This window comes from Natator depressus, chromosome 9 (assembly GCF_965152275.1).
Source record: "Natator depressus isolate rNatDep1 chromosome 9, rNatDep2.hap1, whole genome shotgun sequence".
Lineage (NCBI taxonomy): Eukaryota > Metazoa > Chordata > Testudines > Cheloniidae > Natator > Natator depressus.
The window spans coordinates 6820858-6833572 of NC_134242.1; the positions used below are offsets into that span (position 1 = coordinate 6820858).

The window sequence follows — 12715 nt, forward strand, 5'->3', positions numbered from 1 at the left end:
GTCCTGGGAGGTGTGTGCGATGTAACTAATCTCAATATTAACAGTACAGTAAAATAAGGCCTAAAATAAGACCACTTGCTGCAAAGTGCACAAATAAGATCTGAAGAATGAGGCGTCCATTTGTCCTCATGCTGTTGGTGTTTTCAAACTTCAAACAAACAAAAAAACCACTTCACAAACTACCAGATTTCTCCTCAAGCCAACAAAACTTTGATGTGTGAAGAGGTTATTTTCCAATATTCAGAGCACTTCCCAGAATGCATTAAAAATAATATGCTGCATCGAATTTATAAGGAAGCAATTCCAGTGAGTGAGTCCTCTGGTTGCTAAACACAGATGGAATACATTTCATATGAGTAACTGAAGACATTCCAAATTCAAGGATAAAAAAGGCTTTAAAATTTCAGATCAAAAGCAAAAGAAATTTATTAATGCAACTGTAGTTAATACTGTCTCATTTTATAAGAGTAAAAGTTAGTAAATGTTTTAATTAGTCATCTAAACTACAGTTCCCAGGATGCTCTTGGATTGAAATGTCAGTGTTCTGAAATAGCCAATAATCCCCTGTTCAAATTTCCTTTTTTACCTCTTAATCCTGGACGATGGGGAAGCAGAAAATGACTGTCCTCTCTAATTTAAAGTTTATTTGTTAATAACTATATCTACACCTGTTACTGATGTTGGATCTCAACTGTTTATTTTTGGAAAATCCTTTCAATTCATCTTTTAAACTTTTCTTACTACAGAGTGATTACTATCCATGTTCGTGGACAGTCCAAAAGCACAGCTGGAGTCCAATAAGGTTCTGGCCCTCTGGCGGGAGCCAGTGCTGGAAGAAACCTTTCTCCTTCCTGCCCTATCCATCCCCAAAGCTGTCTCCCCAAAATATATGATATAACTTTTTAAAGCAAAACCAATCTCACCCCCCAAAAAACAGAGCAAAAAACATCATCATAATCCAAACCAGGGGCTGTTCTGTTATATTTGTTTTTCTTTCTGAACAAGCGTTGTGGCTGTTGAGAAGGAGGTGGGTGCTAAGGAAGAAAGAGGGCCTGGTTTCTTGGCTGCTTAAAGAACAGCAGCAGCAGCAAAGGACTTTATAAGGAACTCATTGAACCATCATTTATGTGGTTTTGATGGGGGATGTGTAACAGCAGATGGGAAAAGGTGGCACACTAGCGTATCTGCTATTGGAATGAGTAACATTTGATGCATCTATATTTAAAAACACTCCAAATGAATTTGATCTTGGTTGCAGCACAAAACTGGAAAACAGGGAAATGCTGATTGTCTGACCTGAACTCACTACTTGTTTACTTAACTCATAACACGTTTTGCTTGAGGAGCATATACTGTTGAGTCAGTCTTCACCCCTGGCCTCTCTTCCCTTCCCAATATTTTCGTAAATGAATTCCATTGAAGCTAAGCATGCAGGCTATCGGAGTATTTGTCGTTTACCCTAAGCAGAATTTTTGTTTTTGTGCATTTATATTGCAGAATCCATGGTTTTAGTACAACTTGCCGTGCTTTCGCAGGTAACTTGGATTTGGGCCAGGGTTCATCCTCTTCGGTGTTTATACAGTGCCTGGCACAATGGGGCCCTGGTCCATGACTGACTCCTAGGCATTGCTGCAATACAAACAATAAAGATTCTTGATGCAAACAAATACAAAGTAACCAAGTTTAGTATAACATTCCCATGTCATTTTGGAAAACCTTATGTAACTGAGAACTGTGAATTTTCACTACAGTTGAGATATCCTGGGAATCTTAAAATTAGGAAAAATAGAAGAAGAATGTAGTTTCAGTGCTCAATAAAAATTGATGTCAATGTCTAATTCTGAAAAGCCTTTTTTTGGAGTATTCTGGTTTGTGGTGTAATGTGTGACAGAATCTGAGAACCCGACTTCTAGCTGTTTGGCAGGTGGAGAGTGGAGGAAGGGGTTGCGTCTGGGTGGACGTATATACTTAGTTTTGGATTTAAATGGTTCCAACACACAGGTACTAATCTCAAAATTTAAGATTTGCAGTGGAAATTCAGATATATCTATCCTGTTTCAAAGTAAATATGTTATTCGTAGACATCCAGTTTAACTAATACTACATAAAACTAATGTTCCAGACGTAATCTTGATTTTTTTTTTTTTTTTATTAAGGGACCCTTGAGAATAAATCCTAAGAAATACCATGAAGCCTTCATTCCATCTCCAGTAAGTATAATTTATAATTCTTTGTAGTTCTTAAATGAATGTGTATGAAGATAGTAGTTGTACTGGGTACGAAATGTCACTTTGATTTGTGTAACAAGATGTACCAGTTAGGATACATTAAAATAAATGTTAAGGTATGTACATAGTGTGGAAAAAAAACTGTTTTTAACACTGCAAAGTGCTACTTAATGTCTCTGAACTTCTGATGAAAGTGGGGACACTTGTTTCTAATCCAAAGACACCAGCTGAGCCCAGGTTTGAGGACCACTAGTTAGTGTAATTGTAAACCTTTGGTCTATGGCTACAGAGGATTTATAGATTTTTCCACGGATTTAAATTAATCTTTCCTGAACAAATATGCTCTCCATTTTCGATCTGCTGCATGAGCTAATTTATAAAGTTGGTCCAAAAGTATCATGCATGGTTCCTTCTAATGTACCCTCTTTTGCGCAAGCTGTGTATAGTAGTGGGGTTCAAGCTTTTTTCATTTGTGGATCCCTAAAAATTTTTAAATAGAACCCTTTGGAAATCTTAGACATGGTCTGCGGATCCCCAGGGGTCTGGGGAACCAACGGTTGTAAACCACTGTTCTGTGGTAATGATAACTTTTCACTGACCCCTTAGACATAATCTGCGGACCCACGGGGTTTCGTGGATCACAGGTTGAAAACCACTGGTGTATAGCTTGGCTTGAGGTTCACTGCTGTCTCAGGGGGCCATTTCTTTACGTTGGTTATTCATTCAATGGAAGGACTCTTGTGATTTGAAGGGCCTCCTTTAGGCAAGGTTACCTTTCTGCTGGTGTAGTTGAGGACACTTGTTTTGTAGTGAGTTGATCAAAGTTTAGTTGGCTTCATGTCCTAATGTGACAGTGTGTTTCATGTTGAAATTAGGTTTTGTTTTGAGGTAGAGGAGAAAAAGGGCCTTGCTCAGACACTGAGTTGTTGGTTGTGTTTAATATTGCTCCTACTTTTGGGGCATAATTATTTTGGAGTCAGGATTGAAAGTCCAGAGATTTGTGTTAGCTTCTGTGGTCGGTCAGTCATAGAAAATGATCTTTAAGCCTCTTTCCATAGAGGAAGACTTGTATTATTTGTGCTGGTGCAAAGGGGAAGATTCTTGAGAGTCACTGGGGAGGAAACTCATAATAGCGGTCTCCAGTGCTTCCTGAAACTGGCACTGACAGTCCTGGTGTGAAAATGGGTAATGTTCTGTACTCCTCTCTGCTTGCTCTCTTGACAGCGCACAGTCAACCTGTGGAACTCCTTGCCTGAGGAGGTTGTGAAGGCTAGGACTATAACAGGGTTTAAAAGAGAACTGGATAAATTCATGGAGGCTTAAGTCCATTATTGGTTATTAGCCAGGATGGGTAAGGAATGATGTCCCTAGCCTCTGTTTGTCAGAGGGTGGAGATGGATGGCAGGAGAGAGATCACTAGATCATTACCTGTTAGGTTCACTCCCTCTGGGGCACCTGGCATAGGCCACTGTCGGTAGACAGGACACTGGGCTAGATGGACCTTTGGTCTGACCCAGTATGGCTATTCTTATGTTCTTATGAATGAGGTAAGTGTAGACTGTTAAACCTATCCTATTAAACCACAAAACACTAGCTAAACATTAAGTCCACTGGCACCTTAGAGACTAACCAATTTATGCTCAAATAAATTGGATAGTCTCTAAGGTGCCCCAAGTACTCCTTTTCTTTTTGCGAATACAGACTAACATGGCTGCTACTCTGAAACCTGTCATTAAGTCTAACTGTGTACACAAGCAAAGAGCTCTATCCTTACTCCCCCGAGTGCTTAGCTATTACCTCATGATGAAGCAGATCACTCACAGTTTTGTGTTCTGGAATACATAGGCACTGGGATGTTAGTTAAGGGTTACATTTCTGCCATCACTCTCTTTTCTTCCTGGGTTAAATCATGCAAACAGCACCATTGCCCAGTGGTCGGAAGAGTCAGCCCCTGGAGGATGATATATCTGGGCCAGGTGGAAGTAGTCATTGTAAGGAGAGGGTTACATTTGGGGAACTCGCCATTAGCATAACCCTCCATGAAGTATAGAAGAATGGCTTGCAGTCTTAGCATCCTGCTAGATTCCCCATTGTTGCCAGATACTGAAATAGCTACAGCTGTGAAAAGTCTTCCTCTCCCTCTGCAGCTAGTCTGGGCATTGCACCCCATTCTGTCAGACCGGACGTGGCTACAGCGACCCCTTGCATTTGTCACCTCTGGGCTTTATTATACCAGCCTTATGCTTATTTTGGTTCAAGTGCAGCAGCAGGTCACTTTAATGTCACAAGTCCCTACGAGCATGTTGGTCCAGACTGCTGCGCTGTACGCTGGCTTACTGTTGAATGGCGAGTCAAGGTAAAAGCGTTATCATTAAAGCCTTCCATGGGATGGACCCAAGTTATTAGAACACTGCCTCGCATGCTGCAATCTTGACTGCTTTCAGTACCTGTGATCTTTTGAACGGTGGAATTGTCATCTTGGAGAGTGAGACACTTGAACATGAGAGACGGAGCTTTCTTGGCAGCTGGCCCATGACTGTAGAACTTGTTTCCGGAAGAGATTAGAATGACCACAAATCTCCCTGCTGTCAAACAGAAATGTAGAAGGCTGCTACTGTTGTTCGGTGAAGGCTATATAGTAATAAAACATCTTGTCGAATGGGAGATGAGTGCAGAGAATCCGATCCTCTTACAAGCTGTAATGTGCTCTGATGCTACTGCAACAAATACAGCGTAAACACCTCGGTAGAAGTGTAGGCCTTGCAAGTTACCCCAGTACTGTGTTGCCATTCAAGCCCATTGTAATTACATTAGTAATGCAAAAAGGTGATGGTTTGGAGTGTGAGGAATTGGTGTGGGGGGAAGGAAACAAAAAAATGGGAAATCCCAGACACTTGGGAGCGTGTGAGTTAACTCTATAGACCACAGTTCTGAAGCACTAAGTAAACAAATGCTGCATTTTTATGACATGTTACTTTAAAAAGCTTTATGGTAGTGTTGGCCAGTTTTTAATTACCGCTGCTCTAGCAGGCATTGAAATAACTGGTGTTAAAAATCTGTATATAGGAGTAAATTGTTTAAAATGAGAGCTATTGGCTGCAAATCAAAAAAAGAAAATCCCTTCTTGCTTAGTCTAGCAGCATAGTTTCAATGGGCTGGCGTAGCACTTCCAGAGCTGCTGTTGGCAGATGGAGAAACTACTTTTAATTTTTTTTTTGCAAAAAAATACATGGCACAAACAAATTAACCCACATCCCAACTTCCTTCTGCCCTGGAACAAGCCAGCATTACTATGGAATTGTACAGCTAGGTTATAAAAAAAAAAAAAAAAAGGGCATTTTTTAAAAACGAGGCTTTGAATTGTCCTTTTTGTATATGTGGTGGATCTCGCTCGGGGCGGGGTGGGGGTGGGAGAAGAGAGGTAGGGCCATGTGCAAAAATCTGGCCTTTGGAAAAGAAAAGTTTCCAATTTGAATTATGTTGGTCCAACAGGCTTTGCAATTTTTCTGCATCTTGTCATGGGAGGCAGCTTTGACACAGCTGTTGGGCTGCTGCTGCTTTTCTTTCTAAGAGTAATTTGCTCGGTTGGAGGATGGCCTCGGTTCCACAGGACAGCAGTGTCCCACCTCTGTTATTTTGCTATTTAGGCAGAACAGAATGCTTACGTGATGGTACCCTGAAAAATCTGAGGCCTTATTAGATATGCTTACTCTTTTTCCTGAAGACTGCACATAATAGTAATGCTGCAGATGAGCTCTTATCCGGTACTAGAGAGTTGTGAGCATGTATTTGAGGAACTGCAATAAAACCCCAGTGTGGTTAAGATTTTAGTTCCCTTAAGGTTGACTTTTTGTTGTGTTCTTGAAAAAAAAGTTATCACCTAAAGAAACCCACAGTCATCTTATGCCTTAAAGCCAAGAAAAGGGGATAAGGCTTCACAATAGGAGAACATGTCTTAATACACAGGTTAATACTAAATGCTTCTAGGGTTTTACAGGTTCATGGTGTTCTGCAACCAGCCACACGCAATTATCAGCTTGCCGAAGTACAAGGGAGTGAAAATGAAAGCAGTAGATTAACTTGACCAAAAGAGGTGTGAAAATGAAACCTCCACTCCCTAAAAAACCTACAAACCTCTGCGATTAAACCTGATCCTCCTTGACCCCAGGTGGGCAACCCCCTCCCAAACCAAATCTAGATTGTGAGCTGAGTGTCAAGTGTGTTCTGGGAAGCTAACCCTGCTGTGTGGAGTAGCTGCGGGGGGTATATGGGGTGGGGCTACAGAAATCAAGGTCATTTCTTTTAGAAGGTGGGGTTCTGGACGGCAGGGGGCAGAACAGACTGCGGCTGGCTGCAGTTACAACAGACTTGTTGCTGTGTTATGTAACGTTTAAATATGTATCTCCATATCCCCAGGGTGTGTGCGCTGTCGTTTTTTGTCGCTAGAATATTTTTAAACTTCTGCAGTAAATATAGCTTAGTATTTTGTGCTTTGATATTTCATATTTTTTTCCCCTTTCCATAGGATGGGATTCGTGATATCTTTATTGATGGGGTGGTTGCTCGCAACAGAGCCCTAAATGGTGACATTGTGGTGGTGAAACTGCTTCCCAAGGAGCAATGGAAGGTCAGTCCCATGTTCATTTCTATGGCTTGCACAGAAAGAGCCGATTATAATAATCTCCACTGATCTTATTCATGTATGGTGTATACCATATACTAATAGAGAACTGTCCACAAATCTCGTAGCTAAATTGTGACTAATATTTTAGTAGATTAAAAGTTTATCATTGAAAAGCTATGCCTAAAACACTAGGCCACACCCCTTTGGTGTGAAGGCCCTATCTGCCACTGCCTCAGGAGGTTTGTATTTTGTCCACCACCCTAACCCAGAATATGAATGGGACAGATGGCTTTTTTAGTTGGCTTCATGTTTATGGCATTGAATGGTTTCGATTGGCTGTTTGAGCGCAGTTGACAGTGTGTGTATATTTAAAGCATACTATTTGCAATTCTTAATTAACCGATAGCACCCAGAAGTTTGTGGGGCCCGAGGCTTGGAGTACCTGCCTTGTCCCAACTCCGAATCTCATGACCATTCAGGTCTTGCACAAATGAAGAACATGTGAAATAACTTGAACAATGCAAGCATATTTATCACTTCTGTCTCCGTCTCCTGTAGACGTTCACTCCTTCTAAGAGTATTTTCGTTTTTTTTTCCTTCCACCCGTCAATGCCCAGGATGTCATATCAAATGGCTGGATTATTTTATTTGTTGCTAGTAAATATGTTGGCAGCTTTGCACAGGGAAATCCTTACTGCAGGTCTCCATTTGTTGGGAGACTAAGGGGAAGCTAGCACGTGTGGCTATGTGCTTAAGTCTGAACACGACAGAAGTGCTGCAAATTCTTCTCCAGACCTAAATATCTGGATTTTGAATTCCTTTCAGGGATGTGAAGAATGCATTGTCTCTTTAATTGATGAGTCCTAGCTAGGACAAAAGTAATAACCCTGCCTGTTCAGTGAGGTGAAGGTCCTGTCAGGTTAGTGCTCCTGGCTTGCTCTTTAGCCACCTTCGTGCCCAGTGTTTGTTTGAAGCAGACTTGTGGGGGAAAGTTTTAGATTTCCATTTACCAGACCTTCCATTGGCTATTTGCTGAACCTGTCCCCTCTTGCAGAGGGAGAATGACTGCATGGAACATTTAACTCTTCTTTCGAGATCATTGTAAAAGGACTCTGAACAAAAGACTCGTGTGCTTATTGCACAATGTATTGGCGAAATTACATTACACAAAGGGTGATTATACTGTCATAGTATTAAATAGGAACTAACATGCTGCAAATATATTCCTGTGCCTATATAAATGTGGAAGAGCTGTTTGCTCTTATGGATGACTTAACTCCTTTGAAAATCAAACAATTATTAGGGTGAGGCAAGCTTTATTCAGTAGCCATTTAAAGGAGAGAAAAGCTGCGTTCAGCAGAGCCATGTTCACTCCTGTAGTGGTTGGATCACTAAATGCATGTAAACCTGTCAGCAAGTTTAAAGAAGAAGGATTCTTCCCACTGCAGGCAAAACACTGAAAGTGGTAAAAGTGGCAAGAAGTGCGGGTCAGGCTGAAAGCGGATAACCCAGAAGGCTTTAGATCTTCATAGTGCAAGAGTCTGACTCTTCCACAGTGAATTCAACATTGCTAAATTAAGTTCTCAGAACCTACAGGAGTGTGTTAAGCCATGCAGGTGATGCACTAGGAGCGGATTTACCTCGAAACATACTTGTGGCTCCGGGCCCCCAATGACAGGGGCCCCCAAACATAGGCATGGGAATTAAAGGTACAGGGAGTGCTGCAGCACCCCCACGTTTTATGCGGGACTCCGCTGCCACCCTGTACCACTTATGTTAAAATATACTGTTAGGAGCACAGAACCGCCCGGGCTCCTGGGGAGACAGGGAGATGTCAGAGCCCGGCCATGGGGGCGGCAGCGTGACTGCGGTGGCTAAGGGGGAATCGCAGCTGCCTGCGTTGCAAGGACCCAGCAGCCAGGGGAGGCGAAGAGAGATCAGCGCACGGAGTCAGCGGGGTGCTCAGGTGGCTGCCGATGGAGCTGTGCCCCCCTTCCCCCCCCGCCACCCTCAGGTGGGTGTTCAGCCCATGCGGGTCTCTGCCTGCTTCTCCAGGCCAGCTAGCGGGGTGGCAGCGGAGCCCACAGAGTCCTGGGCGTGGGGCGGGAGCTGGGACCCCGGGTGTCCCAGAGCAGAGCTTCCATGGGGCTGGAGAAGGAGACACCAAGATCTTCATGGCCGAGGACAGCTTCAGGCGCCACGGCGGCCCCACTCTGGCCGGCCCGGAGAAGCAACCAGAGACCCACGTGGGTTGAACACCCACCTGAAGGTGAGGGCCGGGGGCACGGCTCCGTCAGTGGCTACCTGAGCACCCCGCTGCCTCCGTGCGCTGATCTCTGCTCGCCTCCCCTGGCTGCTGGGTCCTTGGAAAGCAGGTGGCTGCCATCCCCCTTAGCCCCCGCGGTTGCGCTGCAGCCCCTGTGGCCGGGCTCAGGCCTGGGCCCTTCCCTGTCTCCCCAGGAGCCCGGGCGGTTCTGTGCTCCTAACAATAAGTTTTAACATAAGTGGTGCGGGACGGCAGCAGAGTCCCGCATAAAACGTGGGGGTGCTGCAGCACCTCCCACACCCAGGGCTGCCGATGGGGATGGGGGAAGGGGCAGATTCCCTGGAGCCTGGAGATTTAAAAGGGCCAAGGGCCCCTGGCAGCGGCTGGAACCCTGGGCCCTTTAAATTGCCGCTGGAGCCCCAGGTGGCATGGCCCGGGCAGCGCTGAAGGGCTGGCTGTGGGAGGCTAGCCCACAGCTGGTCCCTCACCTTGCCCAGGGGCCCAGCAATTCTGTTGGCAGCCCTGCCCACACCCCTAGTTCCCACGCCTGTGGTCCCGGCTGCTGCCCCACGGCCCGCGCCCTGGTCTGGAATCGCGTCTGGGGTGGACAGGGGTCTGGCTTTCTTTTTCTTGGCTAGGTCCCGAGGGAAGGGCCCTGAAAATGAAGCTGTGCACAGGGCCCCACTAACTCTAAATCCGCCCCTGTGCTGCACTATGTCCCAGTCTGTTTCTTGCCATCAGCAGCTTAGTCAGTGGGGGCATCCCAGCTCCCTAGTTTCTTGGAGTTCGTTGCTATGAAAATTTGTTTGCATTAGTTTTTTGGGAACGGTGCCACAGGACTGTGTTGGGATTTATTACGGTTAATTTTGCCAAGTAATTATAAACTTGACTTGTTATTGTCCTTCGTGATCGAAGATGACGCTGACGCCAATTTTACCTCTTGTGTGTACGGTTAAGGCTAAAAAGCCCGATGTGTGAGTGGCAGTCCTTTCCTCATGAAGTGCACAGGTACCTCGATGAGGAGGAAGGGGTTAAAATCTGTGTCTGCTGAGTATGCTGCTATTTACGACTCAATCTCTGTACATTAAGATCTATGCTGCAGTTAATCTTGAGCCGGGTAACCCCATTATTGCTGGCTGCTTGCCAGCGTGACCTACCTCTTGCTGACGACTCCCGGCTACCAGCGTCAACGTTGCAGTGTTTTGAGTTATGCATTGGTGTGACCTTGAAGTGTTTCTTCTGGCCGCCTTGTATGCAGTTATCCACTTTCAGTTCACCACACAGCAACTGCCTTGGCATTCTGGTGTCATCCATCCTTAACAATTGACCAGCCCAGCGTAACTGTGATGTGATAAGCCTGACTTCAAGCCCTGTAGAGTGACTGCATTCCAGAACCTCATTGGTAACTTTATCCTGCCATGTGAGGCAGAGTATGGCACACAGATGTCATAAGTGGAATTTATCTAGAAGCTTAATGTGATGCCTGTAGTATGTCCAGATCTTTCACCCATTAAGCAAGTTGAAGAGCACAATTATTTTACAGACTTGGTTTCAAGCTCAATACTGTGTTTCTGCCAGACTCTGCCTGATAGTCTGCCAAATGATGAACTAGCTTTGTTGATATGACTTGTCAACTCCTTGTCTACAGTGACATCATTCCACAATATACTACTAAGATAGCAGACGTCTGTGGCATTTCTCTGTGTGTTTCTGATGGTGACTTTTATGTAGGATTTTCCTAGCATAGGTTAATACATGACCTTTGTCTTTTTTCAGGTTGATTGTCAGCCCATACCTTTCTGCAAATCTGTCTGTAATCGATTTTATATCTTTTAGAATATGTGCCCCTAGAGCATACCTCAGTTTATGAACAATTGCTTCAAAGACGTTCATGGATGATCGCAGCCTGTTCAGATTAAATGATTTTCCAGAGGATTGGAAACATCCTGGTACCGGCATTCAGGTCTCTTGTAGCTACACTGAGCATTTTTGCATAGAAGAGATTAAACAAGAGTGGACCAATTATTCAGCGCTTCTTAATACCATTAGTAATAGGAAATGGGTCAAACTGAACATATTCTATGCAGATTTGGCCAATCATTCCATCGTGAAATAGCCTCAGAATGTTGGTGAATTTTTCTGGACAACCAGACTTACATAATAATTGCCAAAGCCCAGGTCTGCTGACTGTGCCAAATGTTTTATCCAGGCCAATAAGGATGGTGTAAATGTCCTGTTGCTGTTCTCTGCATTTCTGCTGCATCTGACAGACCTTTTGCATGTTAATGGTTTTTATTTTTTACTACTTCCAACTCACTTGGGTGCTTGACTGTCTGAAGACTTGTTCTGTTGGTATCCTTTATATCACAAGGGATTTGGTTGTTAGGACAGCAATCTGATACGTTTGTGCCTTCTGCATTCCAGAAAAGCCTGGTCACAGTCCTGGGAGTGAGAACTTGCTTTTCCCAAAGCAGGTGGTTCCCTACCTCAGATTTCCCACCTTAATGATGATCCTCTGTGCTGGGTCCTACTATGCTGCCACATCCTAAATGCTAGGTTTGGAGCACTCAGAACTCCAGTGCAGGTTAGGGGGACTAAATGAATTGTGGGGGAGTGTGGGATATAGCTTGCATAACAAAGGGTTTTGGTCTTGTAAATTAGTATATTTGCCTGAAGAACTGACGATGTGAATGGCTTGGGTCTTCAACCTTGAAACTGTGTTGAGAGCAGAGGCCCAAATAGTTGTGATGTGATAGCGTGAGATTGAGTCGTCATGGTGAAAACATAATAGAGTAGTGTCGGGGTAAGGAGCTGAGATTCTAAAGATGTGTGACCATGCTTTATGAAATAGCTCCTTGGCAGTTCGGAAGGAAATACTTCTTTTCTTCTTTCCCCATCCTTCCACTTTCTGGCTGCATGGTGGGAATGGGGAGATTCTGGGGGCTTGGATTCCTCAAATTCCTTCCCGCCCAACGTACATGTTGCGTAGCATTTGGTGAGCTGCTCACTCTGCCTGGTCTTAAGCAGACTGAGAGGAGTTTTGGACACATTTATATCCTCTGTGAGAGCTTTGTGTGGTCCTAGAGCTACTTCCGGCTCCATCTTCACCATGTGAGTTCTTCCGATGAAGTGAGCTGTAGCTCACGAAAGCTCATGCTCAAATAAACTGGTTAGTCTCTAAGGTGCCACAAGTACTCCTTTTCTTTTTTCTTTTTACGAATACAGACTAACACGGCTGTTACTCTGAAACCTATTCTCAGGGGCAGCCTCCTTCCTTTCCTGATCTTGTATATCTTTTCTTATTATCAGTTGTGCTCTAAAGTCAACAAGTTTGACCTGGCACCACTAAAATGGGAAATTGACCTTTAGGCCCAGAAGATTATTAGCTTACATTTCTGAAGAGCGCAACCTATGGCCTCCTGCCAAAACAGAGCTAAGGGAGTTGCAGAGGCTGTGTCGATGCTATATTTCAGAGGTTCTTCACACATCCTTTTTTTGCCTAGTGGCTTCAAGTATAATATAACTAAGGAACTATGGGTTTCAGAGTAGCAGCCGTGTTAGTCTGTATCCGCAAAAAGAAAAGGAGGACTTGAGGCA

At 44.2% G+C, this 12715-nt stretch overlaps 1 protein-coding gene across 3 annotated transcripts in view; it reads left to right on the forward strand.

The window, feature by feature from the left end:
• Nucleotides 1–12715, forward strand: part of DIS3L2 (DIS3 like 3'-5' exoribonuclease 2) — a 270593-nt gene that overhangs the window by 34106 nt on the left and 223772 nt on the right. For all 3 annotated transcript variants that reach the window (XM_074963408.1, XM_074963406.1, XM_074963407.1), the window contains 2 exons: nucleotides 2157–2210; nucleotides 6754–6855. In XM_074963408.1, coding sequence (XP_074819509.1) covers nucleotides 2157–2210; nucleotides 6754–6855 — 156 coding nt within the window. The remainder of the gene's footprint in view (nucleotides 1–2156; nucleotides 2211–6753; nucleotides 6856–12715) is intronic.